Source organism: Chinchilla lanigera, unplaced genomic scaffold (genome assembly GCF_000276665.1).
Source record: "Chinchilla lanigera isolate Chin_1 unplaced genomic scaffold, ChiLan1.0 scaffold00137, whole genome shotgun sequence".
NCBI lineage: Eukaryota > Metazoa > Chordata > Mammalia > Rodentia > Chinchillidae > Chinchilla > Chinchilla lanigera.
Window position 1 is genome coordinate 1,287,889 of NW_004955538.1, and position 25,322 is coordinate 1,313,210.

General features: G+C 50.4%; 1 protein-coding gene across 1 annotated transcript in view; it reads left to right on the top strand.

The window, feature by feature from the left end:
• Nucleotides 1-25,322, top strand: part of Ppp2r5c (protein phosphatase 2, regulatory subunit B', gamma) — a gene marked incomplete at its 5' end in the record, with an annotated part of 130,446 nt that overhangs the window by 54,378 nt on the left and 50,746 nt on the right. Inside the window, 1 exon segment of the mRNA XM_013507826.1 lies at nucleotides 23,618-23,817. Within this exon segment, the coding sequence (XP_013363280.1) occupies nucleotides 23,618-23,817 (200 nt within the window).

The window sequence follows — 25,322 nt, forward strand, 5'->3', positions numbered from 1 at the left end:
ACCATGGCTGCTCGTCAGTGACAGCGTCAGGGGGCACGTGGCAGAGAGCAGCTCTCCCGAAAATCTGCTTAGCTGAAGTTTGAGAAGCTACTTGGTGGTCCTAGAATGTAACTAGGGGAGATGCAGAGATTCCGTGCACTGGCGATGCATTCCTGGTGCCATGTAGTGAGCAAAGCCCTGGAAAAGGGTTTGCATCAGGTAAGGCTCACCCTTACTGAACCGATGAAAGGAGAGCAGCAGAGAGCTGTTAGTGGAGGCAAGGTGCAAAGCAGGAGTGCGGCATGCCACTTTGTCACTGCCAGGGAGGGCAGGCTGAGAATGCCGTGGTTACGTATGGTTCCACAGTGAAACGCAGAGATACAGAAGAAACTGAAAGGAATACTTTTGGGGGGCAGGGCTAGGATTTGCACTATTTTTGTGCATGCATGTTTGAACCATGGGTTAGCTATTCAGAAAAGTTAAATGAAGACGTAAGGCCAAGGAATATAGGTGAGAACTTGACCTGTGTGTGCAGGGCCCTGGCCTGAGTCCCCGGTACTATAGTAAAAGGAAAAGAAAGCATAACTTTAAAGTGGGGGACACACATTGATTATTAAATCAAAGCATTGCCATCTTTCTGGTCTTTGAAGGTAATGCTATGGTTTTAGACAATTAACTGACTAAAACATAGTGTTCAAGACCATAGTCAGGGATTTGGGTTTGAGGCTCAGCCGGAAGTTTACTTGCCTAGTTCTTACCACAGCGTGTGCACGCCCAGCTTTGGAGCCTGAGCGCAGAGCACACTCTCATTCACGAACACGACAGAATACAGAATGCAGGTGACTGGCGCAGGTCATTCCGTCTGTGCGCTTCTGGGTGAGCCAGCCTTTCTTTTTGTGTTTCATGTAGCTGAATGAACCAGTTTTGCTGTATTCCAGGCATTGTCGCTGTGTGGTCAGCCCTGTTTGTTTTTTCAAGTGAATGGGAAGGCTGGCTGTCTAAACCAGCTCTGCTGAAAGTCAGAACATTCCATGTCATCCTCTACACAGAGGGTTACCGGGAGTGTCTGGAGCAGGAAGGGGATTTAAGAAGGAAGTTGGGGAAGATCGGGCCTCGTAGCCTTGGTTTTCCTGGTCGTGTGAGAGAGGAGGCCTCAACAGAGAACTGAAGATGCACAAGCAATGGGAAACCGGAAGAGCATCAGGGGAACTGACCAAAGACGGGGAAGTACAGAGCAGCCCCACGGCTGTGGTCGGAGGTGGTTTTCATTACTCCTGCAGCAAAGGCCTGATCTCCTCTGTGTATATGCCATGCAAGTATTTTTGTTTACATTTAAGTCACTGATCCGCTTTGAGTTAGTTCTTGAGCATGGTGTGAGGAGAGGGTCCAGCTTCACTGTATGTGAAGCATTCTATTTTTCCAGCACTGTTTGTTGAGAAAACTATTCTCTACCCTCCTGAATGGATTTGGCAGGCTGGTCAGGTATCAGTGGACCACGAGTGAGAGGGTTTCTTTCTCAGCCCGGTTCCTGCTGTCTCTTTACCTGTCATTATGTCTGTACCACGCTGCCTTGATTCTGTAGCTTTAAGTTTTAAAATCAGGAAATCTGAGTCCTTTAACTTTGTTCTTCTATTTTCAAGATTGTGGGGTATTTTGGGTCCCTTGCATTTCCGTGTGAATTTGAGCACTAGTCCATGCTCACTGGCTTGCTTCTATTCTGGAGCCTGCCTGGGCCAGCTCAGGTCAGTGAGGGTAGCGCTGCCCACTGCTTCAGACGGCCCCCAGGAATCCCCAGATGTTTCAGTTTCTAAAGCCTAAAGGTCTTTATCACAGAAAGCAGTGTGGCTTTAACATTGTTTTGTGATTTTTCACAGTTTAACATCATTTAACTACATGGGAAACTGATACTCCAGAAGGCATCACACATAATCCTGCAGCTTCATGCCCCTCTGAGGGCATGTACCTGGTGAGAAAGGCCGGCAGGGAATCCCACCCACAGACCAGAGGCCTCTGCAGAGCTGGAGTGGAGGGCAGCGTGCACCTGTGTCCTGCCTGTGGAGCGCAGGGGTGCAACCCAGTTCCGCAGGGCTGGCTTCTCTTGTAGGGTAGCCATCCTTTTTGGTTACTTTTGGAAATAGACTGGGGCTCATTAGTCTGATGCTTGCAAGATGAAATCTGCTTCATTCCCTGTTACCTTCGGGGGTGTCAAGGTCTTAACTAGTGGACACAGGCACTTAGTTTATCTGGTGCAGGTTAATGGTCTCCCAGTACCTGTGCTGCTCAGGGGCAGGACCTTACCCTGTCTAAGGCCAAAAAGCAAGAGCTAAATTCATTTAGTGTAGAAGACTACCTTTTATTCTGGTTGGCTTTTTTTTATGTTAAAATGTCCTTTCTGTTTTGTTTTTTTTTAAGTGATCTTGTCAGTAAGCCAGTGTCAGTCAGAGAGTCCTTGTGAAATCACAACTCCAGAACGTTGTTTTAGACCACAGATCCCAGAGTTTTACTTTGTTTACATTTGGAGTTACCACATAATATTTCAAATGAGTTACAGTATGTCACTTTTAAAAGTCTTTGTAACTTTTTATATGAAACATCTAGGATAGGCAACTCCATGGGGACAGAAAGCAGGTTAGAGATGGCAAGGGCTGGCAAGACCAGGGTGGAGAGTGATGGTGTCAGGGTATGGTGGTTCTTCTGGAGGGGGAGGGAAAAATTCTGCAACTAGACAAGGTGGGGGCGGCTGCGCATACAACACTGGGAATGTCCTGTATGCCATTCGCCACTGACCTGTGTACTTTAAAGTGGCTCACTGTAGGTTGTGTGGATTTCACCTCCGTTTTTGAGGTGAAATTGTACTCAGTGATGTCACGGGGGACTGGAAGGTGTGGGGGAGTGTGTCACTCTGATGCTGTATGAATCTGGGGCATGTAAGATGTGTGCTCACACACAGACACACGTGGCGGTGCACATGCGTGCCTGTGGTTGGCTTCTCTAATTTTAACCCCAGAAAGCTGCTTGGGCAGATAGATGCCCTGTGCTGGGACAGCAGAGAAGTTGAACATGCAGCTGAGACCCAAGGGTATTCTTCATTTCATTCAGAAACAGTTATTTACAACCTTTCACACTGAGAACTTGACATTGTGCCACCGTCAGCCTGCATCTAAATAAAGTTTGATTGCTCAGTCTGTCCTCTCACCCGCTCCTTAGTGCTTGAGGGAGCTCCGGCCATCAGCACTAAAGGAAGCTGCTTCGTGCCCACTGTCAGCCTTGAAACAGGAGTAGAGAACTTGCCCTTTCCTTCACGCCCCAAAAACGAAAAGGAAGAACACTTTCAATACATCACTTTTGTGTAAGAATCCTCATGATGAGTTCGGAGTGTAACATATTCTTTACATTTTTTCTGTCCCTCCTGCTTCTGTGGTCCTGGGGGAAGACGATGATGAATGTCTCCAGTTACAGAGTAAAAAATAAGTGTTCCCCATCAGGGTGAACTTTGTAACACACCCGAGCTTTCTGCAGCTGCCCGTGGGGTGGGGGCCGCGGGGAGTCCTGGCAGAGAAGGCAGCGCAGACTGTGAAGAGTAGTGGGGAAGCCCAGCGTGACGGGGGGGGGTGGACGTGTGCCACGCTGGGGCCGTACTGTAAGCGTACGCAACCTGCAAACATCTCAGTGCCCACTCCCTGTCAGAGACTGGCCAGAAGTTAGAAGTGAGCAATTGTGTGCAAGTGAGCAATGCCGTGTGGCACACGCCAGAGCGGAAGGTGCTCGGGGAAGCCCAGGGAGCCCCGAGGGAGAGCACCCCCACCTGCGGGGAAGAGGTGTGTGGGTTTGGCTGTGTTCATACTGTTGCTGTTTGTTTTACCACGACTGAAATAGAGTCCCTCTTGACGGCTGCTGTCTGTGCTGGGCCTGTGATGTGTTGCCATGGACATCTTTAATGTGGTGTTCGTGCTTGCATTTATATGGGATGTTATATTGCTTTTTATTGGCCACTTCCAGAAAAGAGTTTGATCTGGGTTAAACTATTACAGTGTCTGCAACAGTATATCAAAGGGGAAAAACAAAACTTACTGCAAGCCAGCGCAGAAAACCAATTCAACTTTTTTTCCCCGCGGAGGTCAAACCCAGTGCCTCACACAGGCAAGCACTCAGCCACTAAGCCACACTCCCAGCCCCCAGTCCAACTTTTCAATGGAGTTATTCAACAGTTTCAGAGGAAAAAAAATTTTATGCCACCAATGGGCCAATGGGCATATCATCGTTCAGAGCTTCTTTCTAGTTTGTGGTGCTGGAACCACTGCAGAGTGAACGTGCCTGTCTGGTTTGTGAGATGGTACACGCCGCCTTACTGTAGCACATTCCTTAAGGCGGGTAACTCTGCGCCTTGGCTAATTCAGTCTGTTCTTTGAGCAGCGGTGTTATGTAGACAGGCAGGTGCCAGCAGAGGCTGAGAGGAAGCGGTCTGTGTGTCTGTCTGCGCAGTGAGCAGAGAGCATGGCCCGAGTGCTTAGAATGACCTCCTTGCTCCTCACTCAGGATGAGAGTTGGAGACTTCTGATCCTGCGCTGGGCTGAGCAGTGAGCACTAGCATAGGTGTCTGAATTAGGCAAGACAGAGGCGTTCTTGTTTGGTCTTTGCTTTGCCCCGTGGGCAGCCGAGGACTCCTCCAAGTGTGGTCAGCACGCCCCGCCACTGGTGGCATACAGGGATTTGAAGTGACTCAGAGTGGAACATTATTTCATTTTTAATAATTACATAATTACATGCTGGCAGACGTGAAAATATAATTAGCAAGTCAAATGATTTCTGCTGCTTAGAGTAGGGCTTAGTAAAAAGTGTGTCCTTTGGAAGCAAAACCCCAAGAGCATAGTGGCGTGGCCACATGGATGTGGCAGGGAGCTCAGGAGCTGGTGCATGGCTGTGCAGAAAGGCCCTTCCCTTCCGCCTCGAGCAGCAGAGACTCGCTGTGCCTCGGGAGAAAGGGGCTGTGTTCCAACGGTGGCAGAGAGACCCCCAGGGGAGGGGCCCCGCGTCCGCCTGGGCAGCCCAGCTGGGCCCAGCGTCCTGGCTCCGCGCCCTCCCCACCTGTCCCTCCTGTGCTCCAGCCTGCACTCCCGCCTCGCCCTCACTTCTCCTCGAGGCGTGCGTCTCTCAGCTTGTGCCTTACCAGGTGTGTGGTGTGCAGCAAGTGACCTCATCTGCAGAGTGGTTTCCTTCTGTCTGCTTCCCGCACGAGAGCCGGGGTGTGCAGTGACACTGGGGTGGGAGCTCTTGGGCCAGGGTCTGGCGTGCACTGAGTCGGCATGGTAGCTCTGCCTGCTCTCCGTCTCCAGACTCCAGTCCCAGCTAACGAAGGCTAACTGTTAGTAGCTTCAGTTTTCAGGAGGACGACTTTGGCTTGGCCCGAACAGTGAGTGCCCTTGGCTCAGGTTCTTTTGTCCTGTGGAGGCTGCCTGCGAGTGGGGTCTGGGCGGTACCAGACATAGCACCCTGGGTCTGTCCCTGTGGCTGACTTGGGCCTCCGGGGATCCAGGTGCCGGGCGCTGCTGGTAACCCTCGTGCAGGGTTTTATGAAGCAAACGAGGAAGTGGAGCTTCTCAGCCTTCCTGGTAAGAGGAGCCTGGCAGTACTTCCGATTTGATCCAAGGTCATCCCACACTAGGGCTGCAGTGCTAAGATTCCTGACTTCATTTTGCCAGAAGTGTGAAAGGGTTACAGAACAGCCCGCAGTGACCGAGTGAGCTACGTGGCTGGGTGCTTCTCCAGAAACTGCCAGCGCTGTGCACCAGTGCTCTAGTTCCGCGTTCACGTATGGCACTTGTTGGTTGTTCCCGAGGGCGTTGTGCTCAGCCTGGCACAGGAGATGCCTCACTCAAGCTCCTTTTGAGAGGGTGCAGTGCAGAGGGGCCGGGCACCTGACTTCAAATTCCGTCACCCACGTGGTGGCCAAGTCAAATGAGTGTTCCAGAGCTGTCTACTCTCAGGGCTCTTAAGAGAATTAGGGACTACAGAGCCTGCAAATACACTGTCCAAAGTGTCGAAGTTCGGCAAAAATGTCTTAAGTTCTGCCTCTACCAAAGCCAGGAGGCTTTGCTTCCCGGCCATCTTTGTTGAATCAGACATATGAAGTGGTTTGGCCTCTGCTTGGCCAGTACAGCCCGGGCAGGGCACGTCGGCTCCGGGTCCAGAGTCCCCCTGAGAATCGGAGCAGGCTGCTGGGTGGTGCTCCTGCCTGCGTGAAGCCATGTGTGCCGGCGCTGCTGAGGGTCGGTGCGTGGTGGAAGTGGGCTCGCACACCTGGAGGTAAAAAGTGACATGGAGCGCTCCCTGGCAGCCGTGTGTGCTCGTGCCCGTAGAGGTCCCACCAGCCTCCAGCGTGCTTACCTTACGTCAGCAGCTGCTCCAGCAGCAATGCTCAGGGAAGAATCACCTCCCAGACACTGCGTGGCAGGTGACACCTCAGAGGCCTGTCACCAGTCCTGGCATCTGAGTCTCTTAGAATTATGCTGCCCTTAATGTGCGCTTAATGCCCCGGGGCTGTCAGGTTGCTTGGGATGTTTGTCCTGAGGATTGCTATGTGAGGACATTAAGTTGGTTGAATTAGGAGCCTGGGTAGGGTAGAGGAGTATTATGTGCTGGGCAGTCAGAACCCTGTCCTGTAACAGACCTGTCCCAAGATGACTTGACCGCAGCCTCGCAGGCTCCCCTGGCATTGCAGAGCGCTGTGGCTGCCCGATGACGGAGCCTCAGGGCCACCCAGATGCCTGGAGGACCCCAGCCTGCAGGTGCCCGGAGAAGCGGCCCGCTTAGGAACGTGTTCAGCACACAGTGTCAGTAAGGAGAAGACATGGCCTGTGTATTTGGGGGCTTGGGGTCTCTGATTCCAGCCTGCTGACCACCTGACCACCTGGCACTGGAGGCTGGACAGGGAGCGTTCCTGACGGGGGAACACGAGCCACATCAGTGGGGCAGCCACCGAGGGGAAGAACGGAGCCATCTGGCAAGTGCAGGGAGCGGTGATGGGGGTGAGGGGTGCTGAGGGGCAGACATGGCCCGAAGCTGGCCGGTGAATCACACCAAGGAACCGACACAGCTCACAGTTGGCTGGGTACTGCAGAGAGGAGAGGGAGAGTTGTTGACTTGTGTGTTGGTTGGTGACCCTGTTAGTAAGTCAGACCTGCAGGGCAGGCCGTCTCTGGCCGGGTGACAGTTCACCGCAGGGGGCCTTCCCACTTACCACGGGGCTGTGGGCTCCCGAAGAGCTTGGCCTGCGTCCACGCCGTGCTATATGAGGAACCGCTGGCTTTGAGTCACAGGTGTTTCTCAAGGTCTTAGGGGTCATTTTGGGGGGAGGCCTCTGGGGACGGACACAGCCTTCACCCTGACCGGCACCTGGGAGGGGCTCCAGGCCAGCCTGAGGGCAGTGCGGAGGCCAGCGGCCACCTCAGACGCTCCGAAGCCACCCTCCCTGGGCTTAGGCACCCTTCTGTCACATCTGAGCCAGGTCACCTCGCCTCTGTGTAATGAGGAAAATAGCATTGTGAGGAGTCACAGCCCTAGAAAAGTTTCAAGAATGCCCAGCCCGTAATAAATACGTAACAAACGCTGAGCTGTTATTTCTAAAAATAGTAAGATAAAATGGTACATTAAATTTAAAAATTATTTAAGGAAATGCCTCGGCTCATAAAACAGTAAGTGAGAAACTTAGACTCTGTGGAAGCCGAAATGCTTCGTGAAGTTCGGGCTGTGAAGCTGGGCAGGGCTTCAGCTGAGCTGCAGACCGATGCAGGGCTGGGAGTCGCCCGGCCTCCCGCTGCAGCCCCACAGGGAGGCAAGAGAGAAGCCAGGGCCCAGCAGCACCCAGGCCTAGGCGGGGCCGCAGCCTGCCCTGCTGGTCCACCAGTGGTTAGGCCACTCACGCACTGGCACTGCGCACGGCCGCAGCTAGTTTCCGTGGTACATTCAGTCCTTATTATACAAGAGACTCTCCTATTTTAGAAATGTATATTTCATTCCAGGGGCTCTGAAAATTGTTCCTTTCTTTGTTATTTGTTTTTGAGACAGGGTCTCATTATGTAGTTCATGCTGGTCCTCACTTCATCATATAGCCCAGGCTGGCCTTGAACTTGCAGCAATCCTCCTGCCTGAGCCTTCTAAGTGCTGAAATTACAGGTGTGCTGTACCATGCCCAGGCTCTGAAAATAGTTCTTCTGTGGGTTGGGGATGTAGCTCAGTGGCACAGGCGCCTGCCTGGCAAGCGCAAGGTCCTGAGTTCAATTCCTGGTACCAAAAAAAAAAAATTGTATTGAAAATAGTTCTTCAAAATGCTGTTTAGGTTAAATGTCAGTGCTATGTGTATTTCTCTCGGCCAACAGAACTTTTGGATTATTACTGTAATTTTTAAAATTACTTTTACCTGCATATACTTTATTTTTAAATAAATTGAACAAATGTGGTTCTTTTAACTTCAGTTTTAAATTCTGAAATGAGGTAGATAACATAAAAAAGAGTATTTAATAAGAAGTAGAGAGTAAAGATATGTCAGGCAGATGCCAGAAAAAAGCAAGGGTCATGACATTAATATCAGGCACAGTTGGTTTCAAGGCAAAGCGATACTTCATGAGACAGGACTGCCCCATCGTGCAGAAGCATCCGGTCTGCAGGGCGACACCGTGATCAGGAACGTGTGTGGTCAGACTGATTAACTGCAAACCCGAAAGCAGAGCTGTCAGCGCGAGGCCGAGTTGGTGCTCACAGCAGTGGGAGGAGGAGTCTGCCTGCCGTGGCTGAAGGTTATCTCCTTGAACGGTAGACTTTCTGTTGGATGGCTAGAAAACACATGCTCATGGGTGTACCTTTTAAAATGTAATTTGTAATAATTTACAGAAAAACTGCAATTTCTGAAAAATTGAAATAAGCAAAGCTCTATTTGCTCATCATAAGGCAGTAGAAATAGTATTAAAAACACAAGCAGTAGACTCCAGGCCCCCGGGGGGCGGGGGGTGGGAAGGCTGCTCAGAGCCTGGCCCTGGCTCGCACTGGGTCCCCCTTGGCGCTCACCTTCAGTCCTGCCGTGCCCTCCGGGCATCGGAAATGGTCCCTGCCACACATGCAAATGTGTCTCTTGGATTTTTCTTTCCCAAGGTTCGTCCGCATTGGGAGGGGTCAGCGAAGTGTCCTCCAGCACTTGATTTTTTTGGGTTGTTTTTGCTTTTGTTTTCTGAGGCAGGATCTCACTGTATAGTTCAGGCCGGTCTTGAACTCACCTCGTAGCCGAGGCTGGCCAGCTGAGATTCAGCTTTTTGTTAGGCACAGATGTAGTCGCTGAGTGCAGTGTGTTGGTGGCCTTCTTGAAAATACCTGGAGAAGATGAAGCGTTGCTTCCCTTACAGACATCTCTGGGAGTCAGAGAAACTAGCAAGTCACTTGGCATGTGGTTTAACAAAACCAACTAATGTTTACCGAAGGCACACGCTGTTTCAGGGATTGCTTTAAGCACATTACATCTGTCGATTCACGACAGCCCAGCTAGGCATAAGTAGTCTCCTTTTCCAGTTGAGGAAACTGAGTCCAAAGAGATGAAGTTTTCTGTACAAGGTCAGTAAGGTCATACGAGCTGGAGCTAGGATCCCTGCCCAAGTATTCCTGCCTTCCACTCGCGTCCTTAACGCCTTAACACAGCTACCTCTTGTCTTAGAGGCTTAACAGATATCTGCTAAACGGAGGGCTCAGAGTGGGAAATGCAGGTACAGCGGCCTGGGCTGGCCTGAGTGCTGTGAGCATGTTGTGTGACTTTATGATCTGGACTGCAAAGGGGAAGTTCTGGGAAGTACTGGGTACAGAAACAGAAACGTAGAGGACTAGATCCGAGGTTCCCAGAGCAGCACCTTGGCTGACCGACTGCCAGTGGCTTGAAGGGCTGAGGGCTCCAGTGCCGCAGCTCTCAGCCAGCTCGAGTCTTCATCTGAGGGGCGCGCGGGAAGGGGCTGCCCGCGGCGAACAGGGTGTTGTTGGCGGTTCCTTGAGCAAATGCAAAGTGCCTACGATCTTGGGAGACAGGGAAGTGCCTGCCCCGGGGCCCTACAAGGTACAGGGCTGAGCGGGGCGGCCCTCAGACAGTTGCAGGTCTGCAAAGGGCACGCCCAGCCTGCCGGGCCTGCCTGTCCTTGCTCAGAGATGCTGAGGCTGCAGCTCCGCTGCCAACATCTTTCCCTGGTTCTGCGGGCACCACCTGGTTGGAGAGAGCACCCTGGGGAGGGGGACAGGGACGGGGACAGCTCATTGCACAGCAGGTTTCCCCTGGCCCAGCCCGGCTGCGTTAAGAAAATAGGCGTTAAGTGGAAGCGCCTGTGTCTGTGGAGCTGCACGCAGTCTCGGTCTCCACATGTATGTGTGGACAGAGGCTCAGAGCTGAGTGTGGCTGCAGGGTAGAACGAGTGCCCTGTGTGCACAAGGGCCCGGGTTCCATCGTCCACATTGGGAGGGGTCAGCGAAGTGTCCTCGAGCACACACCCACCCCCTGGAACTGGAATCTCCCCCTTTTAATGAATCACAGAACCTCACAGCCGAGTAGGTGACATGCCTTTCCCCACAGGAGAACGCACCTGCTGGGCAGCCCTCAAACAGCGTACTGAACGCACTGCAGCTGTGCAGCTCAAGAGCACTTGGCATAAAGTGGCAAGCGGTGCACGTGGTGAAGGCCAGGGTGTCCAGGCACATGCTCCAGGCCCGTTCTACTGAGGGGTTCCAGGGCGGCCGCTTTGCTGACTGCCGACTGAACAGGAGGTTGTGAGCAGAGCACCAGCGGTGGGCTCCGCAGGTGCGCCCGGGTGTTCCTGTGAGTGACCCGCCAGCCTTGCGGGGGCAGGCTGGGCGAGTGTGGTCTGGAGGAGCGGTGTGTCACCGCTGAGTCCTCCCGCTGCCTTGCCACACGGGGCCCGTGCAGGGCAATGCGGCCCTGCGTGGCAGCTGCTTGCTTTCTGTCCTGGACTCACCCTCCAGTCTGCAGACCTGCACGTAGCCCTCCCGAGCTAAGCTGCCCTGCCCTCGGGAGCAGCACGCTGCGGCACCTGGTCACACCTGGCACAGCGTGGACAGACCTGCTGGGCACAGGTCCCTGGGCCGTGAGGGGCGGTGACTTGGAGATCGCCTTCCTACCAGGGGAAAGGCCTTCAGCCTTTGCTCAGTGTGGCCCATCGTAGCCAAGCAGGTAAACGTATTCCTATAGGGTGTTTATTTCTTGAGACAGGAACGTAGTAGGCTGAAGAAATGTGGCCATTTTCCTCTGTGCTTCAGAATTTATGCTTAACCCATCTGTACTGTTGGAGTGTGGGTCTAAAGTGGCCCCAAAGCCTCATGTGTCTGGAAGGTGGTTGGATTATGGGCTGTCATACTGTAGGGCCGTTAGGAACTGGGGTCTGTTCAGAAGAGGCGGTCACTGAGGCGTGACTGGAAGAGTCTCCCGGCTCCTCCCTTGACTCTGCTTCCCACTAGCGTGAGTGGAGCCGCTTCCCTGCTGTCCCTTCTGCCATGTTGTCCTGCCTTGGAGAGCCAACCACTGGCTGTAAATATGAGCCACAGTATAGCTCTTCTCCTCCATTGTTGGCATTGTGTCTTGGCAGTGAGCAAAGTAACAGCTGCCATGGTGGCGGCCCGTGCTACCCAGCCTGCAGGCACCCCGTGTGAGGACCGCCTGTCCCCCGGGAGCTGTCGGCCACCCCAGTCGGCTTCACTCAGCGCAGCTGGGCTGCAGGTGACAGGCACCGGGAAGGTGGCATGAGCGTGAGTGGAGGTGGTGTTGCCATCAGCGTACAGGACATGCCTGTCCTAGTTCTGCTATTTCTGGACCCTGAGCTAAGGGCTGGGGACCCACAGAGGCTGGAGGGGCAGAGTGCAGGGTGTCACGTCCGTCTCCAGGGTGAGCTCTGCGTGTCAGGGACAAGTCAGGAGGCCCTCAGGGGCACTTACCCAAGTCTTCAGGCACATAGCAGGTATGGGCTGCACTGCACCGTGACTGCCTCAGAGCAGCCGGAGTCTCGGGGCAGTGCCAGATGCAGAGCACAGCAGCTTCAGTGACGCGTCTATGGCCAGGCAGGATGGAGGCCAGAACCCACTGTGGGTTAAAGGCGCTACTCGTCAGCAGTGAGTTCTCTTTACTGTGATGCCTGACGCCGAGGAACTTAGAAAGAAGCGAGAGTCAGCTCCCAGTTTGGGGCTCTGGTGGTGGCCTTCGTGCTGCCAAAGTCCCGAGGCTTTGTGAAACATCACATGGCACGGGCAGTCGTGTGCGTGTCTCTGGCTGTGTCTCTTCATCTCTCCCCTCTTCTTGTAAAGCCACCAGGACTCGAGCCTGGGGCACCATCCTGATGATATCTGCTAGTCCTTGATACCTTCCAAGGCCCCGCTGTAAACGCCGTGTGGACGGATTTCCGCAGCCCCTTCCTCCCTCACGCTGAGGACTCACCTCAGCACATGCAGCCCTGGGGGACACACCCAAGCCATGTCCCAGCCATAGCAGGGGTTGTCTCTATTGGGTGGAGAGGGTTCTGGGGGCAGCGCTTTGGAGAGGCAGCTTGCAGGAGGGGCCAGAGCATTTGAGCGCCAGTGTCTCCGACTCACCTCCCCAAAAGGAGACACCTGCCGCATGCCCATCCCTGATTTCCTGGTGCCAGTGTTGCCTCATGGGCCTGATTCCCAGGCTGCCCTGCCAAGGCCGAGCTCCAGGTGGGACCCGAGGGGGGCTCTGCGGGTCCCACACACAGCCCTGGAGGCGACCTGATTCCGCCCTCCTCTCGTTCTGCCCGCTCTCCTCGCCCCGGCCCAGAAGCAGCCACATGCACCTGCTCTCGAGGGAGGCACAGGGAAAGGAGGTAGTGAGAAATGGAAGATGCGTACTTATTTTCAGTATATTCTTCTAACAACCTTATGCTATTTTGTCAGCTGGTAAACATGTTGAAAGCTCTGGAATCTTGTTTTGGCAGTCTTTCATTAGTCAAGTGTAGTAAAAAGCTGTTACCTTTCGTAAGAAAGGGTCTGCCCTTGTTCTGTAGATAAATGAGCTCTCATCTTGCTGGCGCTGTGGCCACCAGGTGCAGCAATATTACTCAATATTTAATGAGTGGAAGATGAAGTGACATGGTGCCACCACAGGTGTTGCGCATTTACTAATTAGTACTAATTATAGTGTCTAACTTCATACCCCACAATGCATGCAAGAACTAGGTTGTGAAGGAGATAGTATGTCTGGCATTGACAAATAATGCTGTTTGATTTGTATATTAATTCGTAGGAGTTTGTTTGACTTATCTTAATCTCTTCCTGTTAAAAAAAAAAAGCCAGGCTGGTCATGGTGGCACATGCCTGTAATCCCAGCATTCAGGAGGCTGAGGCAGGAGGATCACAGCAAGTTCAAGCCCAGCCTGAATTACATAGCAAGCCCCTGTCTCAAAAACACAAACAAAAAGCCAAGTCTTCCAGTTCAAGTACTGTCTACTGAATCCCTCTTCTGTTGGCTGGTGCCAAGAGATAGGGACATGTTCCTGAATACACAGGAGGTTTTAGAGCTTCAAAAACCTGAGGCTTAGAATAATTTGGTGACTTCCACATTCTTACTTCGTGGGAGTCTAGGTGAGAAATTGGCTTATTTCTTTCATGTAATTTCAAGTGTTTTTCTAAAACATACACTAAGAAAAGAGCTTTTCCCGGGAAACCAGTCTGTCCTGGCCTCCATCTTACCTCCTCCTGACCTTGCTCCCCGATGCTGGCCCGTCGCCACCCATCCCAGGCGGGCAGGGTGGGAAAACGACGGTGACGGAGAGCCTGGCTTCAGCCGTTGCTCTTGTAAGTGAAGTGACCTGCCTTGTTGAATTGCACGGCAGCTTCATGAGGGAGGGGTGGGGTTGGGGTCGGTGCTGATGAGCTGTGAGGAAAGCATCTGCAGTTAAAGGCGGCTGGAGTCGCAGGAGCCCGAGGCAGAGCCCCCCGTGCACTCGAGAGGCAGGAGCAGCTTGGCTTCGTGGGGAGCAGTGTAGGGGATTTTGAGCTACTGTACAAGCGGTCTCTATCCAGCATTTGAAGTGAGATCTCTAGTCAGGCGTTTCAGGTAAGACTGGCAGTGGCAGTTTGTGAGCCAGTCTTCTCCACCAGGTGTGCACCCGAGTCGGTTTTGGAGGCAGCACTTTCACTTTGCCTGAATCCCACCCCCAAGGCCTGGAGCAAGTTTCAGGGCCCTGATGACAGCAGAGACACTCGCTGCCTTGCCGCGTTTCTCCAGGAACAGCACCAAAGCATGGCTGCAGGTGGATGAAGCGAGGGTCACAGCACCGTTCTTCAGAGTCCTGGCTGCTTCCTGTTACCAGGTGATTACTTCAACCCCCTTGCATCAGGTGGTGCAGGCAGCGTGACAGGAGGCGGGCACTGACTGCTGCTGAGTGACAGGGTACCCCCTAGGAAGCTGAGCAGAGGCACAGTGTGCATGGCAGAAGCAAACTACCTCAGCTCCCCACGTCGCAGACACCATTAGGTGTAAGTCACACCGTTCTTGAAGAATTACCAAGAATAAAAGATGCAGCCTAACTGTAGGGATATTTATTTAGAAGATATATGTATTATATTAGAATGGATGAAAGGGAGTACTTATACCTTAAAAGTAAGAAAGATTTATTGTGCCAGGAATAGTAGAACACACCTGTAATCCTAGCATTTAGGAGGCTGAGACAGAAGGATGGAGAGTTTGAGGACAGCCTGGGCTACACAGAGTTCAAGACCAACCCAGACTGTGTATCAAGACCTTACCTTTAAAAATCAAATAAACACATACATTTCCAGTTCCATCACATGAAGAACAAGTTGGGATTAATTCAGTTGTGAAGCTCTGTGTGTGTTAAGGGTCAAGGTAGAGCTCAGTGAGCCGGGTCACTTCAGATGCATCAGTTCTGTTTGTTTACTGTGCTTTTGTGTGCTGAAGCTTGGTTTCATAGGCTAAGAGGTCGTTGTCACCACAGACGACAGCTGGCCAGGCAGGCCGCCCCCTGAGAAGCAGGGCTTCGGCATTGTGACTGGGAGCTGAGCCTGGTTCACAGGCTGCAGTCAGCCCTTCTCTCCCGAAGTGCATCTCCCTGCTTCGGGCCTTCGGTCTTCAGGCTGTCTCTTCTGAAGAGGTCTGGCCCCCAGTCCGCTGGCATCGTCCCTGTACCTTCATCCTTCTCTCCTGAGGGCAGAGTTAACCCTCCTCCCCCAGTCCCTGGGGTGCCTTCCTGGGCTGTCTGCACTGTAGCACTTCTCGCAGCTCACATATGATTGTTTTCTTTTAGATTAAGTATTCCCTTTCAATTTATCTCCGTCATCAGTGGCAGCACAGTGCCTGGCACATACGTGTTGGATCAGTTTCTGAATGAGCTCTGAAGTTTAGGGGCTGCATCCTCAAAGCCGGGGCCGCCCTGGGAGCCGCGCTCGCACCTCTGTCGCTCACACGGGTGCTGGAGACCTGACAGACAGGCCGAACCACAGTGTTTATTTTATGTGTTTGAAATCATAATTGCTGATCTCTTCTTTATGAGAGAGGATCTTTATGTAAATAGAAAAAATTAGAGATCACTCAGATCCTCATCTCGATGGGGAACATTTTCCAGCAGAAACCAGTTATGCAGAGCCTAGGTTCCTCCCCTGAAAGCGCTGTGGAGAGGAGCATCAGGAAGCACGCCGTGTGGTGTGCACGTGGGATTCCTGGTCCCGAGTAGATGGAGGTCAGTGTAGGGCTTGTCAGTGCTGACTCGTCTAAAGCCTGTTGAGCACCCTGACGCCATTCACCTGGAGCACAGCCTGCAGCGCCTGGGCCCCCCACCCCACCCTCAGCCCCCCACCCCTCCCCAGGCAGCCGCCAGGCCCACAAGTGACCGAGAGTGTTCCTGCACATATGATTTTAATTTTTTTGCCACATGCGTTGATTCTTTAGACTTTTTTATCTGAAACACAGCTCCCATACCAAGGCATATAAAGTGCATTGAATAATTATAAAGAAAATACCCCTGTAATATAGCCACCACCCCAGGCTAGGCACCCCCAAAACCCCCCTGTAGATCCATTACAATTTTAGGTATGCTAAATAAACTCAGACTGAATAAATCCCTTTAGCTTGCCTCTCCCATGCAACTGTTACTTTGTAAGATCTATCCATATTGTATCTGGCTGTAGTTTATTCACCCCTGTGGCTTTTGGAATATTATATTTGCCACTGTGGATTTACCTGGGCTAGCGCTAGTGGACATTTGTGTTGTTACTGGTCTGGGCTGTGAGCACCCTGCTGCTGTGCACGTGCTTTCACCTGTCCTGTGCTGTACATGTGCGTGATGTCGTGAGGCTGCATGCCCAGTGCAGGGCCACCCGAGCCCCGAGCCCCACCGGCCACGTACGAGCCACAGCCACAGCTTGACTCCTGGTAGCACTGAAGTATGTGCCAGTCTCATGGGTGACCGGTGGTGTCTGACTGTGCTTTTAATTTACATTTCTCTGGTTGTTGATGACCGTGATGATCCTGCCCTGTGTGGTTAGCCAGGTGGATGTGCTGTATGTGAAGAGCCTGCTTACAGTGTGTGCCTACTTTTCTGTTGGTCCTCAGAATTCTTACTGATGTAGTAGAAATGCTCCTGTATTCTGGATCCAAGTCTGTTGGTTCATGTATTCAAGTGATTTATCCTGCCAGTTGCCTTTCCATTCTTGGTGGTATCTTGATGAAGTCTTTGGTTTTAGGATAGTCCTGTTCATCTTTTAATGCTTACTGAGCTTGTGTGTAAAGAAGTCCTCTGCTCTTCCTCTGCCCAAGGCATTCTTCTATATATTTTTTTAAGCATTAGAGTTTTCCCTTTCAGATCTAAGTTTGTAACCCACCAGCTTATTTTTGTGTATCATGTGATCCAGCTTCTTCCTGTCTTTTTCTGTGTTCTGGACCCTGAGTATCAGCTGTCCCAGGACTGTGTGTTGAGGGCTGACTTCTTAGCTGTCGTGAGCCCATCTATGCACGAGCTTATCTCCCACTTTGCTCTCTGACCTAGCAGAGGTCGGCTGTTGTCATTAAGAGAGCTTCGCAGGAAGTGTGGTTGTGGAACAGCAGGTCCCCGACTGTGCGGTCCTTCTCCAGGGTGCTGAGGTCACTGCTGACCCTTTACACTGCATGCACACCGTAGGACCCACTTACCCAGGTCCACAGAAGTGGCGGTCAGGATGGCACTGAAGCCATGGCTCTGTTTCTTAATCAGATAAGTGTTATTATCCACAGCCTCCTAGGGCAAGTGTGGCGCTCCGTGAAGACCTCGTGGCAGCTCCCCTCTGAGAGGGGGAAGAGGAAAGGGTTCCACTTCCTTCCTGTCAGCATTGCTGCTGAGGTCCGGCCAGCACAGACAGACAAGAGAAAGAACAATTCAGGGCTTGCAGATGAAAGGAAGCCAACCGATTTAGAGGTGCAGGAACAGAGTTTATGGTTAAGAAGGGTTGCCATTTACAAAATTAGCACCCAAAGTCTTCCTCCTCCTCTTCTTCCTCCTTCTCTTCCTCTTCTTTTTCCTCCTCTTCCTCCTTCTCTTCCTCTTCTTCCTCTTCCTCTTCCTCTTCCTCTTCTTTTTCCCCCTCTTCCTCTTCCTCCTCTCCCTCCTCCTCCTCTCCCTCCTCCTCCTCCTTCTTCTTTTCCTTCTTCTTCTTCTTCTCCTTCTCCTCTTCCTCCTCCTCCTCCTTGTATTGCAACAGTAGTTTGAAAATTAAATCTTTGGAGATATCACTTACAGTATCAGCAAATATTCAAGAATAAATTAAAGTACATTGTTTAACACATTTTTAGGAGAAAATTACCCAACTTTTGGAGAGACTCTTGAGGATGGTTAATTGGAGACATACCCCCTGCTCAGGAGTTGGAAGACTCAGCATCACAAAGGCTCCCACTCTTCCCAAGCCTGGGTGGACCATGGGGGACTGTGAACAGGCCACATGTGACGGGAGCAAGCTGGAAGAATTTGAATCCGCTCTTTGGGGATCAGATGGAAGGAGTTTAGGCGTCAGTGCTGGCGCAGGAGGGCCCAGGGCCGAGGAGACCTTGGAGCGGGGGGGGGGGGGGAATGGATCTTTTAAATGATACATGAATTTTCTCTAGAAAACAAAATAGTGGCCAAGTCTGGTGGCACATTTCTGTAATTCCCAGCTATTTGAGTGCCTGAGGCAGGAGGACCACAAGTTTAAGGGCCAGCCTAGACAACTTAGCAAGACCTTGTCTCAAAATAATAAATAAGTAGGGCTGGGGGTTTGGCTCAATGGTAGAGCACTTAACTAGCATGTGCAAAACTCTGGGTTCAGTCCCCAGCGCAACACACACACACACGCGCACACACACACACACACACACAGTACTATCGCTAAGTTTTTTTGCTTAGGGCGGAAACTAGAGGTAAGTGAAATTCAGTGCCTGTCGGAAAAGAATCCCAGATTTACTCCATATTGTTAGTGATGGAGTTCAGCCTTCCTCCCAGTCCCTCTGTACTAAGAGTACACACAAAGACAGGGTGGCTCTAGCCCTTTGGAGTCCACGCGTGTACTTCGGGACACATGAGATCACCGTGGTCTTTGGACTCACAACTTGCATAAGTGCGCTGCGTGTAGAAGGAGGTGACAGAGTTGCTCAGAGGGGCCCAGCCTCCCGCCATGCTGTGGTCTCTCTAAAATCAGGCCACTTCTGCTGCTCAGTGCAGTAGGTGCGGAAGCAGTGCCACCTCGTCGCCTGTTTGTTGGTATCTTTGGAGTTGTCACCCTCTGGGCTGGTGGTCGTTTCTCTGGAGGAAGCCACCCTCCGGGTCCAGAACGTCCCAGCGCTGCAGTCTTCCTGCAGCTGTGTGCAGAAAGCTGCTCGTTTATTGTATTGTGGATCCTGCCTTTTAACCAAGACTCGTCATGTAGAAGGGGGTTGGCTTTTCTTTTTAAATCATTCTCTTATCCACAGACAATCCACATGGAGCCTCCTGGCACATGGTGACAACTTAGGAATTCAGCCTTTCCACATATTCTGTGATTCGGTAAAGTGTCTGTGTCACAGCGGTCGGTCCCTTCTGTAACTAAGGCGTACATTGCCAGCAACAACTGTGACCTTGACTGTGATGCTGGTGGTCACTTAGGACTCGTTTACTGAAGCCTGCTGGGGCTCTTCACTGCCGGGAAGAAGTTTCTGGACCCCCTTGGTCATATGTGACCCACAGTAAAAGCCTCAGCATGCACTCCACTGTGTGCCAATCTGTTTATGATACATTAGCGTGCCTTAATTTCCTACTCTGTGTAGAAAATGGAGCGTGTAAATAGACATTCTGCTGTTTCTTCCTGCCTCCCACTAGTTGGTCTGGAGCAGCCCTCGGCGTTCAGGATCCCATCGCTCCCTGGGGCTTCCCTGCCAAGCTCACCCTGCTCTTTCTGTTCACTGGGACCAGGGACTTTTATAAGGCTAGAAATGGGCTTCCCTGTAGCTGCCACTGAGCATGGCTCAGGAGTGACAGGTTTCCCTTCAGAAGATACATTTCCAAAAGAGTAACACATTCTTACTCCATTTTTCTGCTGGTTTCTAAGGCTCTGGGTTCACATCTTTCCTTTGCTCCTCCCCCCCGCCTGCAGGTTCTGCACAAGTACATCTGTTCATTTTGTCCTGGGTATCACTGAGGATTTACTTTGGAATAGCTAGAAGCTGGCTCAAGTTTACAGTGAATTAGTGAAAATTGAGGGATGCTGAAATTGTCTGTGCAAATATGAACTATATCTGGTAACATTTACACTATTGAGAAATCAGAATCCACACCACCTCTATCCATTTTTATTTCCCCATGAACACAACAGAAAACGGGTTTTTTTTAATGTACTGCTCAATGTCAGCTGTGGTGGCGCATGCCTATAATCCCAGCACTCGGAGGTTGAGTCAGGAGGATCAGTGCAAGTTCGAGGTCAGGCTGGGCTACAAAGTGAGTTCAAGGCCAGCCTGAACTGCATAGCAAAACCCTATCTTTTTTTTTTTTTTTTTTTTTTTTTTTCTTTTTGAGACAGGGTCTCCCTTGAGCTCACTTTATAGCCCAGGCTGGCCTTGAACTCGCAACGATCCTCCTGCCTCAGCCTCTCGAGTGCTGGGATTACAGGAATGCACCATCACACCTGGCTCGCAAAACCCTATCTCAAAAAACCAAAAACAAAGCAAACCAAAAATACACTGATCAAGAAGAATCTAGATCAAGTTGCATTTTAAAAATGCAGAAATATTTGATAAAGCCTGAAGGTACAGGGTTTTTTCACTTTTGTACTCAATTTGTTGTTTTTTTAGAAACAGTAAAATATTTTAAATAGCAATGTGAGATTTCTTAAAATAACAAAGGAGCTCATGAGATTATAATAACAAACCCATCTGCAGACTGTAAACAAAAACGGTACAGTACTTCAGCTGCCTGGAACCCTGGAGGAATTAACACAACTTTCAGGGAGTTGGGATTTGCTTGCCTTCTAGAAATATTTTGGATAAAAAAACTTTTATGAAAAAAAATTTTTTTTCTGTTCTTCCTTCCCACTCACAACAGATTTGTTTTGATGGCGACGTAGTCTTTCTTCTTCTTAGTTATCGTACTGTGTTTAAGCAGGTGATGTTTTCAGGGCCCTGGGAGCCCCGGGAGCCCTGCCCGGCCCCTCGCGAGTGGTCCCAGCACTCCGGTTTCTCATCTCATTCGGTCTTCCGAGAGGGTGAGAATACCAGAAACAAGTTCCAAGGGCACAGCTGTGAAATGAACAGGAGCCCGTGTCAGCTGCTCCTGGCAAACTGGAGTAGGAGCCTAGGCGTAGAACTGGGGAGGGTCAGAGGCAAGCAAGGAGAATTCAGAAGATGAGTGCATTTCATGAAAAGGGTGGGATATTTGGGTGGGTGTTGTAGTGATGGTCACTGGGTTTAAATGGTGGAACAGTCCCTGTCCCGTGGTCCCTAAGTATCCTGTAGGCAGTATGTCCCAGTACACAAGTGCTGCTGTGCACTGCTTATCTCTGCGTCCAGTGTGGCAAGCAAGGAAACCGCAATTCCCCACACAGCAGGTAAGTCTGGGTGGCAGTGTCTGTGCCTGCTGTTTGCAAGGCTAATTAAGGGATTCAGAGAACAGCGTCGCCACGTGCCCCCTGCCCTCTCAGCCCATCCAGTCAGGGAGTGCAGAATACTAAGCAAGAACCTTAGCTGTTGAAACTATACCAAGTAGAAGTGCCCCGCTCCGGGTGGCCTTATCAAACAAGGAAGTAAGGAAAGGCCTTGCGGAATACACCTGAACAAGAAGTTAGCATTTAGTAGGGATGGGAAAGGGCGGAAGCGGGAGCACTGTGGGCCTGGACAGAGGAAAGCTCCTGTGTGCAGGGAAGTAGAACCACCCACTACTCTGGGATACTCACTGGGGCGAGGCTGGTGTTGGTGGCTCAGGGTCCCTCACATTTCTGAAACTCTATAGGACCCCAGGGAGCTTCTGTTGATGAGTTTAGCTGCCAATATTGACCTTATTTAAACCAGAGAAAATATTTAACATGCACGTATTCGTTGAAAAAAGAGTTGAGACATGTACGTGCACCAACTCTCCACGAGGAGTAGGATCTGTTGTAGTGCACATGTGTACCAAAAAAATGTCAAAGACCATAAACCTATTGCACATTAACAGAAGTTAACCTTTTATGAAAATAGACATGTCTTCAAAAGCAGTAACAACTTTCCTGAGAAGAGTAACATGGTTTTATTGTTTGCACGTCTCTGGAGTGTCTGGCATAGGGGAGGTAGCCGGTCCTCCTGTCCAGCTGTGCATTCAATCTTTGGCCTTATGTCATTTGGTCAAGTGTAGAAGGAAGTGGTTGGGGAAGGGAGGAGAATTTTAATGGCCCTTCCAGGGAGTTGTGGATGTTTTCTTTGATGTTGCACCAAAACTTTGTAAATAATCAATTTCTTAAAGGAATCCGCAGTGTGGAATCTGAAACCAGATCAATGAGCTGTCTGTACATTTTATTCCATTAAAATCCAGTGGTCTGCCTTACAGTGTGAATGTCTCTTTGCCCTTGAATGATAGTCTAATGTCATTTATTAATCATGAGTGTACATTTTGCAAATCTTTGACACGTTTCAGTATGTGTATCAATAAATCACATGTCACCACTACTGACCTTGTCAGCCCAGTCAGGCTCACAGGGGCAGAGAGAAGCTGCCCAAACTTCCCACAATACTGGGCAGTCATACAGAACTTCATTTGAATCCAGCTTCCTTGTTTGCTGGCCCTACAGGGATCTTCTACACCTATTTATCTCTGTTGTCATACTACTGTCTGGCCCAGGTAAGAGCTGCCTAAATCATAGTCACTTTTATCACCACCACTTCTGTGTTGCTGCCATCATGAGCAGTTACCATGTGTGACTTGTGCTGATGGGAGACCAGAGCAAGCACTGAAGAGGTCACTCTCTGAGGTCGGTAAGAGTGGGTTCCGGTGCGCTGCAGACGGAGGCCAGAGTAGACGACCTCTTGTGCCAAGGTGTCTTGCTTACTTCTGTCTCGTTGCGGAGACAAAATACCCAACACCCAAAATTAAGGAAGGATAGGTTTCTTTAGCTCACAGTCTATGGAGGTTTCAGTCCATACTCGGCTGGCTCCAAGGCAGGGTGGCACACAGCACAGGGCAACCATTCAGGGCAGCAGAAAACAGCAAAAACAGCCAGAGCAAAAAGGAGTGGCTGCAAGCAGTCTCTTTGTCTCCCTTATATATGCAAACTATGCACCCCAGGGCGGTGTAGCACTCACACCCATAATCCCAGCATTAGACTGTGAATCAATCAGATATCTAGGAGCCCGCCCCATGTCTGCATGAGGATTTGGAGGGACACCCAGACACAAACCATAACACAAGAGCCAAGTCTGCCCTCTGAGCTTCCGCCTTGCCTGTCCTGCATCCCGCAGCCATCACATGCTGTCAGAGTGTTGTCTGCTGCAGTGGTGGTGAACCTCGGCACACGAGCCATACGTGGCTGTTTTTTATCACTGAAAGCTCTAAAAGATTCACCATCACTGCCCCATACCCTCATCCCACATCCAGACAGCGTCGCTGGCTTGTGCTTGCTGGTCACCCAGCACAGTGCGTAGTGTGTGATTGCTGGTGCCCAGGAAGTACGCGCTGGATGAATGCACTGAGAAGGAATGTATTTGGAGCTGCATTCTTGTTGTGGTTTGAAAGCGTGAAAAACAAATACTAACCCTGTAATCTGAGTAGTGCCTAGCTATTTTTTACTTTTCATTTAAGGCATGTTTGACCTCCTTCACCCCTATCCATCCCTCTTTCTTGAATTCTGTTAATTCAGAATAAACACGGAAGAGCCAAGGGTGATGGCACACACCTGTAATCCCAGCACTGGGGAGACAGAGCTAGGAGATGGAGAGTGCAAAGCCAGCCTTGGCAACTTAGCAAGACTTTGTCTCAAGTTTTTAAAAAGTTAACAAAGGCGGGGGATGTAGCTCAGTGCTCCGTGAGTTCAACCCGATTACTACAAGGTAAATAAGCAAAAACCACACTGAAGTGTTCCAGTGCCTCTGGTTAAGCATTTTGGCAATCAAAGCGCTTTGCTCTCTGACTTTCAGATGTTCCTCCTGCGGATCAAGAAAAGCTTTTTACCCAGAAGTTACGTCAGTGTTGTGTCCTCTTTGACTTTGTTTCTGACCCACTGAGTGACCTCAAGTGGAAGGAAGTGAAACGAGCTGCTTTAAGTGAAATGGTGGAGTACATCACCCATAACCGGAATGTGATCACAGAGCCTATTTACCCAGAAGTAGTCCACATGGTAAGTGTGCACCTGGGCCGCAGCAGGACTCAGTTCCTAGGACGGGCCTAGGCAACCGCCTTTCCCAGAAGTAGGCAGATCCCAGGAGCAATGAAAAGTGTTCCCTATAATGTGTCCTGGATGGCAGTTCTAACAGTGTGAGGGAGCAGTTGCCTTCTAGGGACCAGATAATACGAACCTTATGTGAACAAGCACCCTATGGATATGTGTTAGACTGTTTACTTGTAGTATTTATTTTATTCTCGTTAAATTTTCAGTGTTGGGTAAACATATGTAACAATACAGTGTGCCCTTATGCAGATGAGAACGCATGTGCGTTCATGTGCAAGAAAATTCTAGTGATGGGGACACAGTTAAAATACTGATGGGACCAAGCTGGTGTGAGCACAGGTCATGCTGATTGGCTGAGAGAGCGCCCATCTACTGGTGCTGGGCTCAGGGTGCTGCATCCGGTTGGCCACGAAAGTCTGTCATTTTGCAGTTAGTTAATTATGCGTTTCATTCAGCCCAAGTCTCAGTCCTTTGATGCCTCTACTGCAGCCCCGTTCCACGCCATTGTAACTTGCTTCATCCCGCTGTTACCTCAACTGTACCACCTGGGACATTCCTGTGCTGCTCTTACCGCAACTCTGATGGTTGGACACTAAGCTTCAGGGTTCTGTTCTCCGTTCTGTTTCATTCCGTTCCGTTCTGTTCTGTTCTGAGGAGGGGTGCTATCTGTCTTTGAAATCAGTTCCCCCTTGTTAGGGAGTTGTTGCAAATGCATTGATTTTCACTGAACTCTTCAGGTGCTGATTCCTTTCTCAAAGCTGTGCATTTCAGAACTGATTAGATATGGTGACATAAATTTACTTTAACATGTTTGCTTTGGAAAAAAGATGAAAACAGTTTCTTCTTTGCATTCAGACTTGGGTGTCAGAAGTTGTGATGAGCTTGATTGTTTTGAGTTATGAAAGTCTACAGCCGGGTGTGGCTGTACAGACTCCGAAGACTGGTGCTAGGTATGGCCAGTGCTGAGAGGAGATCCCCAAGACTCCCCTTGTGCACATTAAGGAAATTTCTTAATTTCCTTTCTTTCACCTTGGAAGGCCACCTCTTGGCCCAGATTTATAAAGAAAGTCTCCGTGTTTCTTTCCTGTGACATCCACAATTTTGTTCTGCACGTTACATCTTACAGTCCCCTTGGACTTTTCTTATGGTACAAGTCAGGGACATAACTTCATTTACTTTTAAATGATTGAAAAATCACTTCCCTCCATCATATATTGAATATTCTATTTCCCTCATTGATTTAAAAATGCTTCTGTATTATGTATTTTCTTTTTATAATTTCTTGATACATAATAAATTTATAAATATGTGAATTACAAGAATAGAAGATCTCTCTGGTTTTTTATTTTTGGATTTTTGGGGTTTTGTTTTTTGTGAGATAAGAGCTCACTGTGTAGTCCAGACTGGCCTCAAACTGAAGCAGTCCTCCTGCCTCAGCCTCCCAAGTGCTGGAT